The following is a 19927-nucleotide window of genomic DNA, read 5'->3' on the forward strand; positions in this document are numbered from 1 at the left end:
AAGTGAGGCTGAGGTGCATGTACTGTGTAATGCACAGAACACGAGTGAGCAGGAGCAGGTGAATGAGACAGAAAAAGGTCAGGGGTCTGCTACCAGGAAAGCCAGCTCATGTCCTTCCTCGGCTGACAAGAACAGGGATACAGATCTCAGGGGGCCTGCTCTTAAAAGGATGCTTTGAGTATGAAAGATTGCTGCAGTCTACCTTCAGTAGATAACATCTGGTATGGAGGAGTCCACTGCCCACATCTGCGGTATGCAGAAAACAGAATTAAAAAAACTACCAGGAAAGAAAAGACTTAACCTATGTATGACTGAAAGAAATAATTACAAATATCGATGCTTCAATGTTCGGTTTATTCTATGAATTTGTGTCTCAATGCATTGTGGAATGTAGCATGCTGCGTATACCACAGCATGTTAAATAATTGTAGTTAATTATCACATTCCTAACTTGTGCACTTGTCGTTAACATTCAGAAAGAGTCATTGTGGTATTTGTCTTCAGGTCATCATTGCAAATTTTGCAGCACCAATTGCAACAGAGTCACAAAGCACTGTATCAGTGATTAAAGTAAGCTGGAATGGTCGAGGGAAAGTATAGTCAATGGGGGTAATTTTAACCTAATTCGCCAACCCACGGGATCGGGTGGAACGTTGGATTTACACCCCACTCGATATTACTCTCCATATAAAATCGGGCAGGATGTATTAAAATTGCCCCCAATATCTCAGACTTTTACATTTGCTTTGTAATTTAATTTGGGATATAAGGCGCTTACGTAAACTTTAAGAAATTATAAAAAATATATACACATAGTATGGTAACTGACACTTTGTAAATAAGCACATTTCCTTGATTTACTGTACTATCACAGCCACCCATTCAAACCCACAGTACCCAATGGACAACAATGAAAATAATTTAGCCAGCAAACTCATCAGGCCTCATTCACTAGGTAAACACGGACCAAATAAGCAACAAAGTGGACATACTCTCTCACAGCATCTTATCATTTTGGTTGTGATACTGTGGGATATTAAAATTTACTTTGTTGATTAATGTCCAAGTTGAACCTGTCATTTGCCGAGTCTCTCCGCATGTGATTGCAGGTACTTCTGTGCCTAGATTTTTTTGAACCTGAATGGGAATCTTGAATAGATAGAATCAGATTTGACTTTCACCACTAACACAGTTGTTCAACAATACATTCTCTACAACTCAGGGAAAGTACAAGATGTGCAGAGAAATCAGTAAACATATCCCCAAAACAAAATAGCAGTGGAGATATGTGATGTGAAAATAAAAAAGGTCAGTCTTGAATTGATTTTGTCATGAGAAGGCTAAATAGTTGAAGCATTTACTAAAATGAGTGCACACTTTATAACAGATTCCAGATTGTATTTGATCCTCCGCTGCTTCCTTTCCCGATGCTGTCTCTGCATCTCATCAAAGAATTAAAACTGCTATGTCTGTAGCTCAGCACTGTAAGCTGTCTCTTCATACTTCAGACACTCGTAAAACTGTGTTCCAATAGCTTTAAAAACGATCACACATAACGTTGCCTCGAGAATGGTAGAAAAAATTGTAACACATGAGAAAAAAGTGGCTGATAGTAGCACAATTAGTGCATTCATGTGCTGCAAAAATGCTGCTGCACAATGAAAATCGCACGGCATGGAAAAAATATATGACACGTAAAAGTACATGGCAAGCAATACAAGGAAAGCTTTCATGTGTGAGAAAATAATGTTTGTGGATAGACAAAGTGCATTTTCTTCAAAGCACTGAGGGATAAAACACAGCAATTAATTTTCAAAGACTAATCAACTATAACTGAAGTTGTCACTATATGTGGAGATTTAGGGCACTAAATTGGGCCGTGTAGCGCCTCGTTGTTTTGGCGCTACACGGCCTCTCCAACATCCAAGGTGGTGTCTTGGATGCGCGTGCACGTTTCCAGCGTGACATGCACCGGACGCCATCTTGGTATAGGAGTTAGCACAATGCCAAATACCGAACGCCAGAAGCATGTAAAGTAAGGAGAAAATGGATACAATCAGTGTGCAACGCTGATTTAAAGTGATAGACATCATTTTGGGATTTAATACTCAACTCAACGTACAGTCTTAACCCTGACCATCTGAACGTCTCTTAGAGTGTCTGGAGGACCCCCAGCAGCGCTATTTAAAGGGACCATGCAGGCTTTACTGGTTAGTGGTTGGATTATTGCTTCTGGCTGCCGCGACATTTGTAACTATTTTTGGAGGTCTCCTATACTTGAATACCAGGACTAGGGGACATAGCCTAACATTTAGAGCCAGGATGTGCAGGAGTGAAGTTAGGAAATGCTTCTACACGCAAAGGGTGGGAGAAGATTGGAATGCTCTTCTGCAACGGCAGTTGATGCCAGCTCAATTGTGAATTCTAAATGTGAGATTGAAAGATTTCTGTGAACCAAGGGTATTAAGGGATATGGGGCTAAGGCGAGTATATGGAGTTAGGTCACAGGTCAACCATAATCTCATTCAATGGTGGAACAGACTCAAGGGGCTAAATGCAACTGCCACTTGCTGCCTCCTGATAAGCGCCACCTTCTCCTGCAAGAAAGGGGGATGTGTGTCTGGGTGATGTGACTGTCAAGGTTGAATAGCTGTCAGTGTGTGTGGCCTGTGAGTTGTGGGTGGGCAGCTTGCAACAGTGGTAATGTGTGAGGGTGAGAGGAAGCATCTGACTGGCAGAGTTGAGTACAGATGGAAAGAGTTTGTTGGTATGTGGGTGATGGGGAGTGTCGTGTGTGGAGCAGTGGATGCGGCTAGTGGTGCAGTTGGTAGGAGACTTGACAGTTGACCTCACTCACCTTGACCATTCATGTCAAAGTATTGAACTTCTTCCTGCACTGCATCCGTGTTCATGGTGCTGTGCGCCTGGCATTGGCTTTGTCCCCACTGTCTCCCACTGTCTTTTGGATTTATGTCTGGAGGGCATCTTGCACCCCCACACCCCCCCCCCCCCCGCCCCGCGGATATAGGATGTCCCTCCTTCTGTCCACCTCTTACACCAAGGCCTCTAATGCATCAGCAGAGAACCTTGGTGCACGCACTCTCGCAAGCCTGGTACCAACTCAGATCGGCAGATTGATGAGGTCTGGCATGCAGATTGGAGGATGTGGGATTTAGTAGTGTGCAACCTTTATTCAATGTTTTAACATAACTCATCAGTTTGTAAACATAGGTTCAGCAGACTGTTATTTTCAGCAAATAATAGGTACCGGCTACCTTTAAGAGATTTTTAAGAACCAGCCTGCCATTAAGAGATTGGGGCTGCTCCTGCTGGTGGAAAGTACGAATTGCATTGAATCCTCGTTCAACGCTGATTCGGAGTGCTGCTTGGAGGTAAGTCCTCAGGCCTCACGAAAGTCTCATCCTGCCTGTGCAGGGGCCATTGGGCACAGGGTAATAGTGGATCACGCTACCCCCGCCCAATAATAGGCCCTATCCAATTCCCCCCCACCCCCCCTTACTGTCTTAGAGAACTCTAAATTTGTAATGTTACAATATATGTTATAGCCAAAACAGACTGCCTGCAGCTGAGATCAATTGCTTGATGGTGAAAGCTGACCTGAAACCTACAAAACAGATTCTACATGTTGCAGCTCCTTTTTTGTAACAGCTGTTCACCACAAAACAGAAAACTGATAATTAAAGAACTTTGTTATGAAAGTCAAAATATTAATAAGATAACGGGTGAGAAAGTCAAAAACTAGTGTCACTAAAATGTTCCAAGTCCAGAACTTCCGATCTGCTCTCACTCTCAAAAATCTGCACAGAGATTAAATTAGCATACTTCTTAGATGGCTGCATGGGTAAATGCACAGCCAATATGGTACAAAGCCATATACAATGGAAGCTTCAGGGCTGATCCCCGGTCTATGCTGAATTAATTAAACTCAGCCGAGTGGTAATAATGGTACTACAAAGGGCCTCAGCTCTCCTGGGTTAGATAAGGGAAAACGGGACAGGATTGTGACCTGTGCTAAAATGAGCATTTTTATGGATGTCAGATAAGGGCAGGATGGAACGTGCCTACACTGTTCCCAAAAGATGAATAGTTAGCCAACAACTCGCTGTCCAGGTTTAGACATGAAGGGGTAGAAATTGGTGCTGGTTGCACCCGTTTTCCAGGCAAAAAATGGGGGAAAGGAGGACTAATTTCAGCAGCTGCAGCGGCGTAAGTAGCGGCCCCCCCTCCCAACAGGTAAGTTTACATTTTTAAAAAAATGTTAAAACGCATTGCTGTGGAGCCAGGAGGAGCAGGAGTGCTCCCCTGACTACACAGTCCTCACGATCAACCTCCCCCACTCCCGGGACCTACCATCGAGCCCCTGCCGGCACAAGGCGCCCATGGAGGAGCGACAGGTGCCGGCAGCTTGGGGAAAAAATGTTAATGAGGCTGAGGACTAATTTCGGGCCGGCCTCGGGCCTCCTGGTTGGGGCGCGCGCCGCTTGTTATTGATCTGATAACGGGCTATAATCAATTTCCACCTCGAAGAATAGCCACTTGGATGAGGTACCAGAAGGCTGCTGGCATCATTGGATTCCTATTCTTGTTAGTGTCAGTTGCATTGAGAAAGGAGGGCATGGAAAGAGAAATTAAATTAGCATTTTAATTCAATATTCTAAACTACTAAGAAATATTATCAATTGTTATTACTGGACTACATGGTAGTCTTTGTTCCAGTATTTTAAAAAAGCACTAAATAGTTTTGCATGTGATCTTCATGCTCCTACTTCTCTTAAAGTAATACAATTTCATATAATCTGTTTTGTAAACTATTATACAAAATTATTTTGTGTATTAATAAACACTAACTTATATACAAGTGTGATGCATCTCTTCTGACCTGAGCTACTTAAAAGTATTGTTATAATCATCAGTTCTAGGGCCTCCACCATTCACAATAGTTTGAAATGTTCTTAACAAGACATAAAAGTAGAACATTTAAAAGAAAAAGCTATCAACTTAATCGCAATATCCTACCCTTCACCATACCATTTAAAGCTTTTCTTTTTCAAATATTTATTTGTTTCCGTGCTTTTAGTGGTATTGGTTGAGGGATACATATTGGCCAGGGATATAGTGCCATGGGATCTTGACTGTCTACTTGATCGGGTTTCTAGAGAAAAGATCCCCAGCATGTTCCGCCTTTCCTGATAAGTATATCCACTCAGTTCTGGTATCATTCTTGTGAATTTTTTTTGCACCTTCTCCAATGCTTCTATATCCTTTTTATAATATGGTGACCAGAACTGTGTACAGTACTCCAAGTGAGGTCTAACCAAGGTTCTATGCAAGTTTGACATAACTTCTCTGCTTTTCAATTCTATCATTCTGGGAACAAACTCAAGATAAGGGGTCAGCCATTTAGAACTGAGATGAGGAAAACTTTCTTCACTCAGGGGGTTGTGAAGCTTTGGAATTCTCTACTCCAGTGGGCTATGGATGCTTAGTCGTTGAGTATATTCAAGATTGAGGTCGATGGATATTTGGACACTAAGGGAATCAAGGGATATGGGGATAGGGCAGGAAAGTGAAGTTGAGGTAGAAGATCAGCCATGATTTTATTGAATGGTGGAGCAGGAGCCGTACAGCCTACACCTGCTCCTATTTCTTATGTTCATATAAACCCCAGTGCATGATTTGCCTTTTTTTTGGCCTTATTAACCTGCGTTGTTACTTTTAGTGATTTGTATATCTGTACCCCTAGATCCCTTTGCTCCTCCACCCCATTTAGACTCTTATTATCCAAGAAATATGTGGACTCCTTATTCTTCCTACCAAAATGCACCACCTCAAACTTATCTATATTGAAATTAATTTGTCAATTACACACCCATTCTGAAAGTTTATTAATGTCTTCTTGCATTTTGACACATCCTTCCTTTGTATTAACTACACCCCCCAATTTGGTGTTGTCTGCAAATTTTGAAATTGTACTTCAGATTCCCGAGTCCAAATCGTTAATGTAAATTGTGAACCACTTCCCACCTTTTGCCAGTCTGAGTAGCTACCCTTAACCCTTAGTCTCTATTTTCTGTTTTGTAACCAGCTTGCTATCCATTCTGCTACCTGTCCCCTGACTGACTCCACGTGCTCTGACCTTAGTCATGAGTCTTATCGAAGGCCTTTTGAAAATCCAAATATATTACATCTATTGCATTACCCTTGTCTACTCTTTCGGTTACTTATTCAAAGAACTCAATAAGGCTGGTCAAGCATGACTTTCCCTTCTGAACATCACAAAGGTATTTGTGAATCAGAGTGGATCCGAAGAAAGGTGAAACTTGCGGTGGGAAGAGGTAGTGTTGGAGGCACGTGCTGAGGAGAGAGATCTAGCTGTAAAAGAAGATCTTGGCAAATGCACAGTCACAAACAAGAAGGGAAATGGGTAACAATGAAGGTGAGCAGAATGGCAGAGGTGAAGGGAAATTAAGACAGAGAGAAACAGAACTTCTGTGAAGCTAGCAGTGCTGGAGAAGTAGTAATGACACAGAAATAGTCCACTACAAACGATATGGAGGGTGAAATTGGTCTTCGGTCGTAGCATAAAATGGCCAATAGTGAATTGGCAGCCCGTTTTACACCCCACCTGATTTTCTTCTCCATTGAAGTTTACATCAGGTACAGTGTAAATCGGACTGCCGATTTGCTATCGCCCATTCTCCACTTTTGCCAAAGACCAATTTCACCCCCATTAATTCCATACATGTGATATGAAAGACAGAAACACATTTCTATGTTCAGATTTAATTTATTAACTGTCTTGGCTTGGCTTTCACTATTTATGTAATTTAAAACCATGATTAACTGCTGTCTTATAACATACTCCTATTGAACATCTACTGATAGAAAATGATACTGCACAGATTTGGCTATTTTGTGATCCTATAATGGTGAAAATATCTGTATATTCTGTATTATTCAGAAAAACTATATAAAACACTAGTTAGGCAACAGCTAGAGTACTGCATACAGTTCTAGTCACCACATTACAGGAACAATCTGATTGCACTAGAGAGGGTACAGAGGAGATTTATGAGGATGTTGCCAGGACTGGAGAATTTTAGCTATGAGGAAAGATTGGATAGGCTGGGGTTGTTTTCTTTGGAACAGAGGAGGCTGAGGGGAGATTTAATTGAGGTGTATAAAATTATGAGGGGCCTAGATAGAGTGGATAGGAAGGACCTATTTCCCTTAGCAGAGAGGTCAGTAACCAGGGAGCATAGATTTAAAGTAATTGGTAGAAGGATTAGAGGGGAATTGAGGAGATTTTTTTTCCCACAGAAAGTGGTGAGGATCTGGAACTCACTGTCTGAAAGGGTGTTAGAGGCAGAAACCCTTATTGCATTTAAAAAGTACTTGGATGTGCACTTGAAGTGTCATAACCTACAAGGCTACAAACCAGGAGATGGAGAGTGGGATAAGGCTGGAGGCTCTTTTTTGGCCGGCACAGACACGATGGACTGAATGGCCTCCTACTGTGCCATAAATTTCTATGGTCTGTTTGTATTTATTCAACATAACACAGCCCATATGTTTAAGTTCTTCAGCATTTATCTACAACACAAGCTGTTCGCCTTGTTCACTTTACACAAATAGACATTAACACAACCAAACTTGAACACTGGTAGAAATGACAAAATCAGCTTCAAGCAAATACAGTACTTTTTTTCATTCCCAAACTAAAGCTGGTTACTAGATGCATTTACTTACATTTCATGAAGATTGGGTAGATTGACAAAGGTATTTTCTTCTATATTCTCCAAAGCATCATTTTGTAACACTCTACTGTTATTTATAAAAACAGAATAAAATGAAATGAATTAAACATTAAAATAATTTAAGTAGGAGCACCACATGTTTCCACAGATTTTAACTTTATTTTCCACAATGCTATAGGTATTATATTAATATCTAACATGCAATAACAGGGGTTTGTCAAGGGATATTAACAATACAATATCTATATATCTTGATGTTTTTGTTTTAAGTTCACCAAATTTCCAGTGAGTTTGGGAATGCTTTTAAAAGAGAAGATAATTCCACAGGTAGCTTTTATAAATATGGGGATGAGAAAAACATGCCGCCATCTTATTTCAACCATCTAGAAAAATTTGCAGTCCCCCTCAGCACAGCATCTAACTATCTCTTAAAAGCTCCAAGGGTTTGCCTCTACTATCCGACCTGGAGGCCTGTTCCAAGTTTTTATCAAATGTAAGGAATCTTACACCAGGTTATAGTCCAACAATTTTATTTTAAAATCACAAGCTTTCGGAGATTATTTCCTTCGTCAGGTGAGTGACGAAGGAGATAATCTCCGAAAGCTTGTGATTTTAAAATAAAATTGTTGGACTATAACCTGGTGCAAGATTCCTTACATTTGTCCACCCCAGTCCATCACCGGCATCTCCACATCAAGTTTTTATCACACTTTGCTCAAAGAACTTCCTGACAGCGACCCCAAATTTTCTTTTCACTGACCTGCTGAGTATTTCCAGCATTTTCTGTTTTTATTTGCCTTTCATTAGTTTGAACCCTTGCCATCTTGTCCTACAGTTACAGTTTGCCGCTGAATTTACCTTTTTTGTACCGTTTGCTATCTTATCTAATACCCTTTGATCATCTCCTTTTAAGGCTGAAGAGCCAAGTTTTTCCAGTCTTTCCAGTTTTTCCTGATAGCTCAATCCTTTGACACTGGGGATCAACCTCATGTCTCTTTGCCACAGCCTTTGAGAAGTTGTAACAAAAATGTGTATTTTGCACTGGAGTTGGTTTGAAACTGTTCTGGCCATTTGAATCAAATCCGTATCTCATAGGAGTGAAACGAATGATGTCATTCCTTTCTCTAGCGTACTTTCTGGGGAGAAACTTTTCTGAGACGATAACAGCAAGCTTATTCAGTTCATTGGTACCTCATTTGAAAGGCAACAATAAATATTCCTAAGACAAAAGCAAAAAGCTGTGGATGCCGGAAAGCATTTCTAACCTGTTCCCAAAGTGGCTCTGAATAGATTAAAATGACTGCCTTCGACTAAGGACCAACAAATGGCATACAGAAGTACATTCTTTCAATACACAGACATTCAACTTGATATACCTGCTAACTTTATGATTTAGTAATGTCATTGCTAATATATGCTGAATTATGTAAAGTAATGGATATACAGAAGTGATTACAAGGCAGTAATCTGATCAAGAGTTCAGCTGACACCACAAACTATGAGTATAAAGCTTAAGATATGCAATGCGCTCTCAGATCACATCCCTCTGGACATATACATTTTAAAAAAATATTTCTGTAGAATGATGATCCAGCTTTGTCCTTCACTTGTAATCCTGCAAGTGCTGTGGGTCACTCTCCCAAAGTAAAGAATTGAAGTACATTTCTCATGAAGCCAAGGTTGAGAGTGAAGCTCAAAGAGTTTATAATCTTTATTTGAAATCACTCCGACATATCCATTGCACAGCCTGGACCCTAAAATAGAGGATTTAAAAACATTACTGGCAGTGGGGACCGAGGGGAATATATCCACGGTGAGGAGGCAGCTGGGCAATCTCCAAGGGTAGCGAACAACAAAGTTTCCATGGGCATAGAGCAGTCAGGTGCCAGAGATGTGCCTGTAGTGGTGCTTATGCCCGCCTGCACCATGCTCATTAGGTGCCCCCCCACAACCTCACAAGCTCCAGTGGGTCAGCACTGGAGGCCATCGGCAGATGCAATTTTGGCAAAATTGATGGGATCATGTCCCAAGGAGTTTTGAGGCCCATATTTTGAAAACCATTTAATTTCACCCAGCAGTGCTTTCTTACTTTCTCTCCTTTTTCTGCCAATTTTCTTTCTCCACACCTCGACTGAAGGCAATGACTCTTCCTCATGTATGGCTCTGTGGGCATAATGTGGCTTCTGGAATCATAGCCATATGGTTATTCTTCATTTGTGACCTTATTTAGGTAACTAGATAAGTACATAAGGGAGAATGGAATAGAAGGATATGTTGATAGGATGAGATGAAGTAAGGTGGGAGGAGGTTCGTGTGGAGCATAAACACTGGCATAGACGTGATGGGCCGAATGGCCTGTTTTTGTGCTGTAAATACTATGTAACACTATGTAACCAGTGGGTGTCAGCAGGCTTTTCTACCATGGGGAGCATCAGAATTGAGCCTGACTCTGATTCTCCTCTTACAGACAGCCACACTTGCACACTTCCAGCAGAGACTGTTGGATTCCAATTAGGAGTGAAAATCCTGATGATTTTCTTCTCCCTAAGGGTGGCCTGATAGAGGTCTTTAAGATAATGAAAGGGTTTGATAGGGTAGATGTAGACAAAATGTTCCCACTTGTGGGGGAGATCAAAACTAAGGGCCATAAATATAAAATAGTCACTAATAGGGAATAGGAATCCAATAGGGAATTCAGGAGAAACTTCTTTACCCAAAGAATGGTAAGAGTGTGGAATGCACTACCACAAGGAGTGGTTGAGGCAAATAGCATAGATGCATTTAAGGGGAGCTAGATTAACACATAAGGGAGAAAAGAAGATAACATTATGCTGATAGGGTTAGATGAATAGGGGTTGGAGAAGGCTCGTGTGAAGCATAAACACCGGCATACACCAGTTGGGCCAAATGGCTTGTTTCTGCGCTGTAAATTTTATGTAATTCTATGTAACCCCAGGGGCCCGGAAGCCAATTGCAGCACCCATACCACCAACTCGCCTGATATCAGCTGAGGTTAGCGCAGATCGAGCATAAAAAGTACATTACTAGAGGTCTGTATAGCTCAGTAAGTTACCTCATTAACCAGCTGAAACATCACAATGGCCCCACTCAAGTTTGCTTACAAAGAAAAAATGATTAAAAATGTTCAGACTCCAAATATTTGCTGAATAACTAACGTTGCAAAAATGTATTAGCTCCATTAAAATCGAAGGTACTTGCAGCGCTATTACTTGTTCTTGGAGGGAGATGGCTTTTTCAGACGTGCTACTGGGAGGGTATGGATTTTTGTGACCTGTTTCTTTGTAGCTTCTTGATTCAAAATGTACTTTTCCATGGCATCTCATTCTGAGTATTTTCAAGTTGAAAACATGATTGCATCGAGTTTTAGTATCTGAATAGGCCAATTATGTTCAGAAAAGTGAAGTGGGACTTTGAACTATCCACTATATTTGTGCCAGTAAACTGTTAACAAGAGCAACTCAAAATCCAAGGACTTTGCTTTCCGCATACATATTTGACCTCGGCTGAAGCTTGGGAAGCACCAGGTGTTCTATCTTTGAAAGCCTTTGTATCATTCTGATAAAAGATGAACATTTTTTCTACTGTTTCTGCTGACTGCAACCCTTAGCCTTCACTAAATTAGCTTCTAAAGTGAGCTGCAGTAGATTAAATTATCTATGCAGTCTTTAAAATTCTGCACAACAGGAATAGGATCATTGTATATTAATCTTAAAAATCTGTATGCTTGTATTACAAGAAAATAAATTTGAGCAACAAATCAAGTTGGGAACAGACATGGAGGTTACAGGGACTGAGATGGATATGGTGGTTCCAGCAGCTGGGGCTGGGGTAATGTTTCTTTGGAGAGCAACAAGTCTGGGTTGACTAGTAGAGATGTGGAATAGATAAATATTCTGGATTAATTTGGAATTGCAGCTGCTGGTTATGGCTCTGCTGTTGCCATTTATAGCTCCTCAAGACCTATCTTTTGTCTCTTAACCTGTCCTATTACCAACCTCCTTGCCTTGCACCATCATCCCTTTTGTCATTTAATCACTCTTACCTTCGACCCGATCACAGATCTTCGCCTTTGTTCTTTCCTCCCCTCCCCTCCCTCCCACCACCCCCCCCCCCCGACAACCCCGCTTTCCCTGGCTCTGTACTTGCTTAAAAACTGTTAACTCTTTAACATCTTCCAGTTCTGACAAAAGGTCTTCGACCTGAAACGTTAACTCTTTTCCTTTCTCCACAGATGCTGCCTCACTTGCTGAGCTTTTCCAGCATTTTCTTTTTTTATTTCAGATTTCCAGCAACCGCAGTATTTTGCTGTTGTTCTGGATTAATTCTTAATTACCTCAATAGATCAGGGAGCATTTATGCAGAACTTTCCCATGGGAGATTAAATTGATGATGTAGAATCCACAACAGGGTAGACTGTACATGACAGGTCTGTAGAAAATGTTGGTTTATGGGTTGAATGACCATTTCTCATTCCATCCTTTCTGATGTTTCTTATATTAACAAAATAATATACGAACACAATACAAAGCATTTCAGCTTCAATGACAGTCATTTATTTTTTCAGCCCTTCCACTGAAAGCTGAAGGTTTGCTGTAACTGTTAGAGTTCATCCAGGTTTTGTCCAATCTTTAAGCTTTGCCTTTTTATTTGTTCTTGGGACATGAGTGACACTGGAAAGGCTTCATTTATTTTCTCATCCCAAAGTGCCCTGAGAAGTTGGTGGGAGCTGTCTCCTTGAACTGCTGCAGTCCTTATGGTGAAGGCGCTCCCACAATGGTGTTAGGTACAAAATTCCAGGATTCCAGATCAGAAATGGGGATGTTCGTTGATGATTGCACAGTGTTCAGTTCCATTTGCAACCCCTCAGATAATGAAGCAGTCCATGCCCGCATGCAGCAAGACCTGGACAACATCCAGGCTTGGGCTCATAAGTGGCAAGTAACATTCGCACCAGACAAGTACCAGTCAATGACCATCTCCAACAAGAGAAAGTCTAACCACCTCCCCTTGAATCCCCCACCATCAACATCCTGGAGGTAACCATTGACCAGAAACTTAACTGGACCACCCGCATAAATACTGTGGCAACAACAGCAGGTCAGAGGCTGGGTATTCTGTAGCGAGTGAATCACCTCCTGACTCCCCAAAGCCTTTCCACCATCTACAAGGCACAAGTCAGGAGTGTGATGGAATACTCTCCACTTGCCTCGATGAGTACAGCTCCAACAACACTCAAGAAGCTCAACACCATCCAGGACAAAGTAGCCCGCTTGATTGGACCACCCTAAACATTCACTCCCTTCACCACCGGTGCACCGTGACTGCAGTGTGTACCATCCACAGGATGCACTGCAGCAACTCGCCAAGGCTTCTTCAACAGCACCTCCCAAACCCGCGACCTCTACCACCTAGAAAGACAAGGGCAGCAGGCACATGGGAACAACACCACCTGCACGTTCCCCTCCAAGTCACACACCATCCTGACTTGGAAGTATATCGCTGTTCCTTCATCGTCGCTGGGTCAAAATCCTGGAACTCCCTACCTAACAGCACTGTGGGAGAACCTTCACGATACGGACTGTAGTGGTTCAAGAAGGCGGCTCACCACCACCTTCTCAAGGACAATTAGGGATGGGCAATAAATGCTGGCCTTGCCAGCGACGCCCACATCCCAGGGAATGAAATGGTGATATATCTCCAAGTTGGGATGGGTTGTGACTTAGAGGGGAACTTGAAGGTGACAGTGTTCCCACATTATTACTGCTTTTGGCCTTCTTGGTGGTAGAGGGTGTGAGATAGGGAAGTGCCTTCTACCTCTTATTTGAGCATATGACTGGCATAATAAACGTTTTTAGTGCAGATTGAAGCATAGTGTTTTTGTACCATGTAATGATTTGGAAGTGATCTCTACTTTAATGTTTATGGGGAACTTCTGTTACACAGTAATTTATGGAATCATTATGGAGATCTCCCAGCAAGCATCAGTATGATTCAGTGCAACATGTGGAAAGATATCTTTCCTCAGTGCAATATAATTTATTTGTTTGTTTCTCCAAATGATTTCAAAACAAACAGGGCAATGAATTTGGAACATTGCTTGCCATACAGTTTGACAAGAAAACTACTTCAAACGCTTATTATTGTTATTTTATAGAGAGGCTGTTGAGAGTGACAGACATATATAGGCAGAGACCAAGACTAGTGATTAGAGGATTTGCGCTTTATTTTGTTTATACTGAAAATTTGAAAGCAATCATTGCCTAATTAAAGACCTATTTTTTTCTCTCAGTGCAGATGTCAAAGTGTGCCTTACCTCTGGCTTATAACAATATTTGTGAGCTTTGTTTCTCCAAATGATTTGGAAGCACAGTGAAAGACAGATTTTAGCAGTTCTTTATGTTAAATTTTACGTGATATCTATTATCAAGTGTTTTTTTTACTTTAGGGAGAAAGAGTAAAAAAGAGAGACCCAACACAGAGTGACACAAAGGGACATATTAGACCTGTGCTTTATTTTATTTTGCATGGAAAATTGAAAAAGAACGATTGTTTATATGGAGATTTATTTATGCAGCTGCGCTGCTTTTTTTTAGTAATGCAGTTGCATTGGGTAAAGGAAACACTAATGATTTATTTTCCAGTAATTAAACAAAACACTTGCTTCACTGTATCTGAAAAGAAGTTTATAAACTTCTTTCCAATTCTTTCGCTGGAAAGTTACACTCCTCTGCATTGATATCTATTCAGGCACTTGCCTTTCTGGGTCAAACAGTCCTGGCACAGCAGACTGCCTTAAAATGAAGGCACTGTGATAGCTACCAGAAAAGTGAACATTCACTTGAATGATGCAGAACTGCCAAACTGGAGGTTGAGCAAGTGGGATCCTTTCCAATTGACGTACATGTTAAGATTACAAAGGGAGCAACTATGACTATATGGGTGCAATGTATATCTCCTTTAACTTGGGGAATCCAGCCACTTGGCTAAAATTGCATTGCTCGGTCATGCTTGGACAGGTTGTGAATGTGGAAGGCGATGAAATGATTTGCTCTAGAAAACAACGCATCTGTGACTTGCTTGATGTGTCTGCACACAGCAGATTGACTAATGATACTGGGGTCCCCAGAGACAGTCTAGAGTGATCCCATTAGGTAAAAGTTCAGGGTGTTAGTGAACTTCACAAATATTGGGAGCACAGCACCCATGATGGAAGTGGAGCGCAAGTCATGTTGCAGTGGGTGGCGTAACTCTTCGATGACTTTGCTTGGAAAGTTCACCCTGTCCAAACGTTGCTTCTGGGCCAGTTGGAGGTAGGAAAGCCTTGGTCAGATCAGCCATAATCTAAATGAAGGACAGAACAGGTTTCAGGGGCTGAATGGCCTACTCCTGCACTTATATCCCTGTGTCTGCCTATTTTGAAATGGTGATACCAATGGGTGAGTGCTATACACCTAAATGGTGCCAGAACAGTCTGTCCTCCCTCTTCTTCCTCAAAAACACAAAAACAGGAGTATTCCCAATGAAAACGTATTGTGGCCTCTTTAGAATGGGGGAGGGAACAAAAACAGACAGCCCACAGTGATAGGTGTGAACGCAAACAGTGAAGCAGTTGTCAGCAGCAAAAAAAAACTGTTCAGGAACAAAGATTTTACAAGATTTTTTATAGTCTCTTTTGTGGCCTTCACCACCTAGCTTGTTGGATTTGCCGAAGTTTGACGGAAGTGATATTGGAAAATCTGTCAGATGGAAAAATGGGCTAGGATCCGGCATAATGGATTTTTGCCCTACTTTCGTCCAGCACCTCCTAGGATACTGCAGTATTTGGAGGAAAATCTACCCTCTACAATTAATCTCAGTGGCTCTGTTTTGATGTCTCCTTTTCAGTGAAGTATCTAAACATGTTTCAACTGTTGTTAATGGTCTGGTTCTCATATGTTGCACTGTTTCTATCGGATATGCATAATCCTGGAATAACATCATTTTGCATAAGTGGCTGTCAGTGTGGGAGACCATCTCAAATTTGAATCTGCCTTTACGTCAACAGTCATTCATCTTTTGAAATGTAGGAGAAATAAAGTGTGTGGTCTTGGAACTCTCATTTTTCTAATAATAATGGCTAGAAGATTATGTCCATAATATTTGATCCTGTCATTAGACGAACCCCATGTTTCTTCCCTTCTGGACTGGAAATAACCAGTCTAGTCCCAGAAAGAAGACTGCAGTTGATGCCAGAGATCTAGAGGAAAGATCAATTCAGTGAATTCCAGTTAAGTCTTCATGTTGATTCTGTTCTCTACTGATCAGGATTTGGTTCAAAGTTCCAGGACTCTGTCGTTCATTATGGGCCATTATTCTAGTATTCCCCTCCGTTTTTCATGTAAAAAATGTTGTGGCTTATTTACTGTTGAGTTTCACTCTCAGACTGTAGATTAAAGGCCTGAAATTCCAGTCCAGGCCAAATCGGAATCTCTGGTTCATGGGCTGGAAAATGGGATGGAACCCATTTCTGGCCCCGTTTGTTCCAGGTTGAAATTTTCTGGTAGGAGGAGCCATGGGCAGATCTTACACCCACTGCCCCCCGCCCACGTCAATGGGTTGTGTTGTAGGGTGTTCCTGAGCTACCCTGGGCATTCAACCTTTGCGCTCTTAAAAGGCCTCAGATGAACTCTGAGAGTTAGCAAGAGTCCTTTTGAGGCCTTGTGAAAGGCCCTAGATTTTACTTAGACCAAGGTAATCGATTCCAAAGAAAATCAATTACCTTGAGGTAGATTTTCTTCTTCACCGCCTGGGTAGTAATGTAACAGGGGCTGATCACATGCCCTTTACAGGATCCGCCTAATTTTCATTCCATTTCAATATCAGCAGATATTTTGGGGGGGGGGGGGTAAATTTCCTCACCATTATTTAGCGAAGATTTCAATGGAATAAAAATCTGGTGGGTTCTATAAAGATGAGCGTGGCTTCAGGTCTTCATGTAGCAGCTCATTTGCCAGCACTGCTTTCTCTGTAGCACAAAAGTGACCACCGCCCCAACTTTTATGGCATAGACTCATTACAGGCAGCCATGGCAATTTGAAGATGAAAATTTATACCACAGAATCAATTTGTCATGTTTACGGAGAACTTCTGTTACATAGTAATGTTTAGAATCAATGAATTTTACATTACTGAAGGAGGCTACTTGGCCCATTACACCTATGCCAGCTCTCTGAAAGAGCTATCCACTAATCCCATTCCCCTGTTCATTCTCCATACTCTTTTAAATTGTTCTTTTTCAAATATTCATCTATTCCTTTTTAAAAGCTATTATGGATTCTGATTCCACCATTGTTTCTGGTAGAGTATTCCATGTTCTAACAACCTATTGTATAAAGAAAATCCTAACTTCTCCCTTTGTTTTTTTGGTGATGGTATTAAACTTAGCAAAATCATACTGCAGAATCAAGAAAAAGAGAGTACTACTATATTTCCCTATATTCCAGTTTTCTTTAGATGCTGCCACAACCGAATATTCAACACATTACACACATCAGTTGAATACGTACATGCTTGTTAAGTTACTGAGTCCAAAGAAAGCTCCACTTGGAATGATGTTCAGACTGGTGCATTTAAATGTCCTGAATTTGGAAGAAAAGAAGGTGTTAGTGACACTATATTAATATTTGATGCCAGCGTTCATTGTTATCTATAGCTTATTAAAAATCTTACATCTAGGTGCACTTCCCATCTACAAAACCTTTCTAACACTGTAAATTCCGATGTCCACATTCAAACTCATTCTCCACAAATCACTCAAAATGTTTTCTGAAAAATTTTCATGGCTATATTTTTTCTCAGTTACTGAAATTACTAATGCCCAGAATAAAGGCTTAAGCAAAACTAAAAAAAATCACAGTAACATGATTAAATTTATCCATTGAATTGTTTTGTATCTTTTGATGGTTTTATTGTAAGTTTTTACTTGAAGTCTTTCTCTCTCCCAGAAGTCGACGTTGGATATTTTTCCCAGAGGGACGATTCTGTGAGTAGTCTGAGCATATGCAATGCACTTAATTTCCCAGAATATATGAGTCTTTCAGCTGGATGCACTGATAGAATATTTCTCTTTAATTTCGTTCAGTTTATGTTTAGTTGTCTTTCAAAATTATTTGAAGAAAAGCTGGAGGACAAATTTCAAAATCTTTATTCAGGTAAAATTTATTTGAGTGTTTTTTTTAAACAGAGAGGCTCTATGCGTGTGTATGTGAGTCAGGGTGACAAAAACAGACTGCTGATTACACACTTGTTGCTTTTGTTTTGTGCAAACTTCAGAAGGCACATATAGCTGAAAAAGTCAAGGGGGTGAATTTCCACGTGGCGATTTGCGTCCATGAGTGGTCAGGAGAGGTATTTACACAAGGGGTTCCTGGGTCAACTTATTTGCATACCCATTGGAGTAGTGATTGGCGGAAATCTGTGATTCAGCTCAGAGGCCTTGGAAGACTTTACTCAATGTCACAGCCAAAGCTCCAGACCAGCTTAAGAGCAAAGATGATGTTCACAGTTGCAGAGGTCACAAAAGCTCCAAATTTTTTTGAGAATGGAGTTACTGGGAATTTGCTGTGTGTACTTGCAACAGGTAAATCACTAATGCCCTGTTCACGAGGGCTGCACAACTTATTAAATTTGCCAGTGGTCCCAGGCAATTGAATGAGCGTGCAATAAAGTTCTATAGAGTAGCTGGATTTTCCTGGCTTCTTGAGGCAATTAATAGCCTCATGTGGCTATATGTGACCTGAATGTCAGTGCTCAACATCACATCAACAGAAACGGATTTCACTCCCTGAATATACAATTCCAACCACCAATTCCTACATGTAAATGCAAAGTATGCTGGGACCTTTCATGATGCTCTTATCCTTTGACAGTCTCGCATCCATGCTCTTTTCCAAAATCAAAGGCAAGTGTTAGGAAGGCTCTTTGGAGGCAAAGGATATCAGCTCCTCCCATGGCTCATGGCACTTGTACATTGAACACTGCTGCAGAGGAGCACTACAATGATACACAGATCAGGACCCGAATTTGAATAGAATGAGCTATAAGCATCCTAAAAGGATGCTTCAGATGCTTGGATGGGTCATAAGGGTGCCCTACTGTATGCTCCTAACGCCATCTCATGAATTGTGGTCATCTTCTGTATGCCACACAATTTCAATCTCCAAAAGAGGCCAGAATGCTCCCTCTCATCTCACTGCCATCGTACCGCAGGCCTGCGCCTAGTTCAGACACAGACCCAGTGACATAATTTTTGGGAGCCCTAGGAAATCCTGAGGTTACTGAAGTGAGGGCAGAGACCTGACTTAACAGAATACTGCTTGTTTTTCCTCTTCACTGCCCCGGGCACAAAAAGAAAATCTGCTCTGTTGTCTATTAGCCTGGATTAGCACTGTTTAGAGAAAAGGCTGGTCAGAGCTAGGCTTGAAGATAAAAGTAAGACTTCACTAGGCCAAAAGAACAAAACAAGCTGTAGAGGTCAAAGTGCAAAGCAGAAATAGTGTTGACTGCACTGCAGATTACTTTACATGGCAATAGTGTAGTGAAGGACTGTCTGTGGTGACAGACTATTGCATACTGCGCTGGGCATTAAAAAACTTGCTTCGGAATCCAATGTCCTCCCATCTGCTGGCTTCAGATGCTGCCCATTTTATATTAAGAAAGAACTTTCATTTACATGATGCCTTTCACCTCCTCAGGATGTTGAAAAGCACTTTACAGCCAATGAAGAATTTTCAAAGTGTAGTCACTGTCATTTTATGTAGGAAACATGGCAGCCAATTTGCACACAGCAAAGCCCCACAAACAGCAATGAGATGAATGACCGTTTAATTGTTTTTGGTGGTGTTGATTGAGGGATTAATGTTGGCCAGGACACCAAAGAACTCCCTGCTCTTCTTTAAATAGCGCTGTGGGATCATTTGCATCCACCTGAGAGGGCAGACGGGGCCTCAGTTTAACATCTCATCCAAAAGATGGCATCTCCAACCTCCAACAATGGATAACGGCACTGAAGTGTCAGGCTAACTTATGTATTCAAGTCCTAGAATGGGGCTTAGAACCCATGACCTTCTGACTCAGAGGCAAGAGTATTG

At 41.3% G+C, this 19927-nt stretch overlaps 1 protein-coding gene across 2 annotated transcripts in view; it reads right to left on the bottom strand.

Annotated features, from left to right (window-relative positions):
• The window catches only part of LOC137324552 (follicle-stimulating hormone receptor-like), a 157574-nt gene that overhangs the window by 60754 nt on the left and 76893 nt on the right, over positions 1–19927 (bottom strand). Inside the window, exons 2-3 of one of the 2 annotated variants that reach the window (XM_067988963.1) lie at positions 17345–17416; positions 7771–7845 (exon numbers count right to left, since the gene is read on the bottom strand). In XM_067988963.1, the coding sequence (XP_067845064.1) occupies positions 7771–7845; positions 17345–17416 (147 nt within the window). Of the gene's footprint in view, positions 1–202; positions 247–7770; positions 7846–17344; positions 17417–19927 lie in introns of those variants that run through there. The other variant, XM_067988964.1, reaches the window with a different exon arrangement.

Source organism: Heptranchias perlo, chromosome 8 (genome assembly GCF_035084215.1).
Source record: "Heptranchias perlo isolate sHepPer1 chromosome 8, sHepPer1.hap1, whole genome shotgun sequence".
Lineage (NCBI taxonomy): Eukaryota > Metazoa > Chordata > Chondrichthyes > Hexanchiformes > Hexanchidae > Heptranchias > Heptranchias perlo.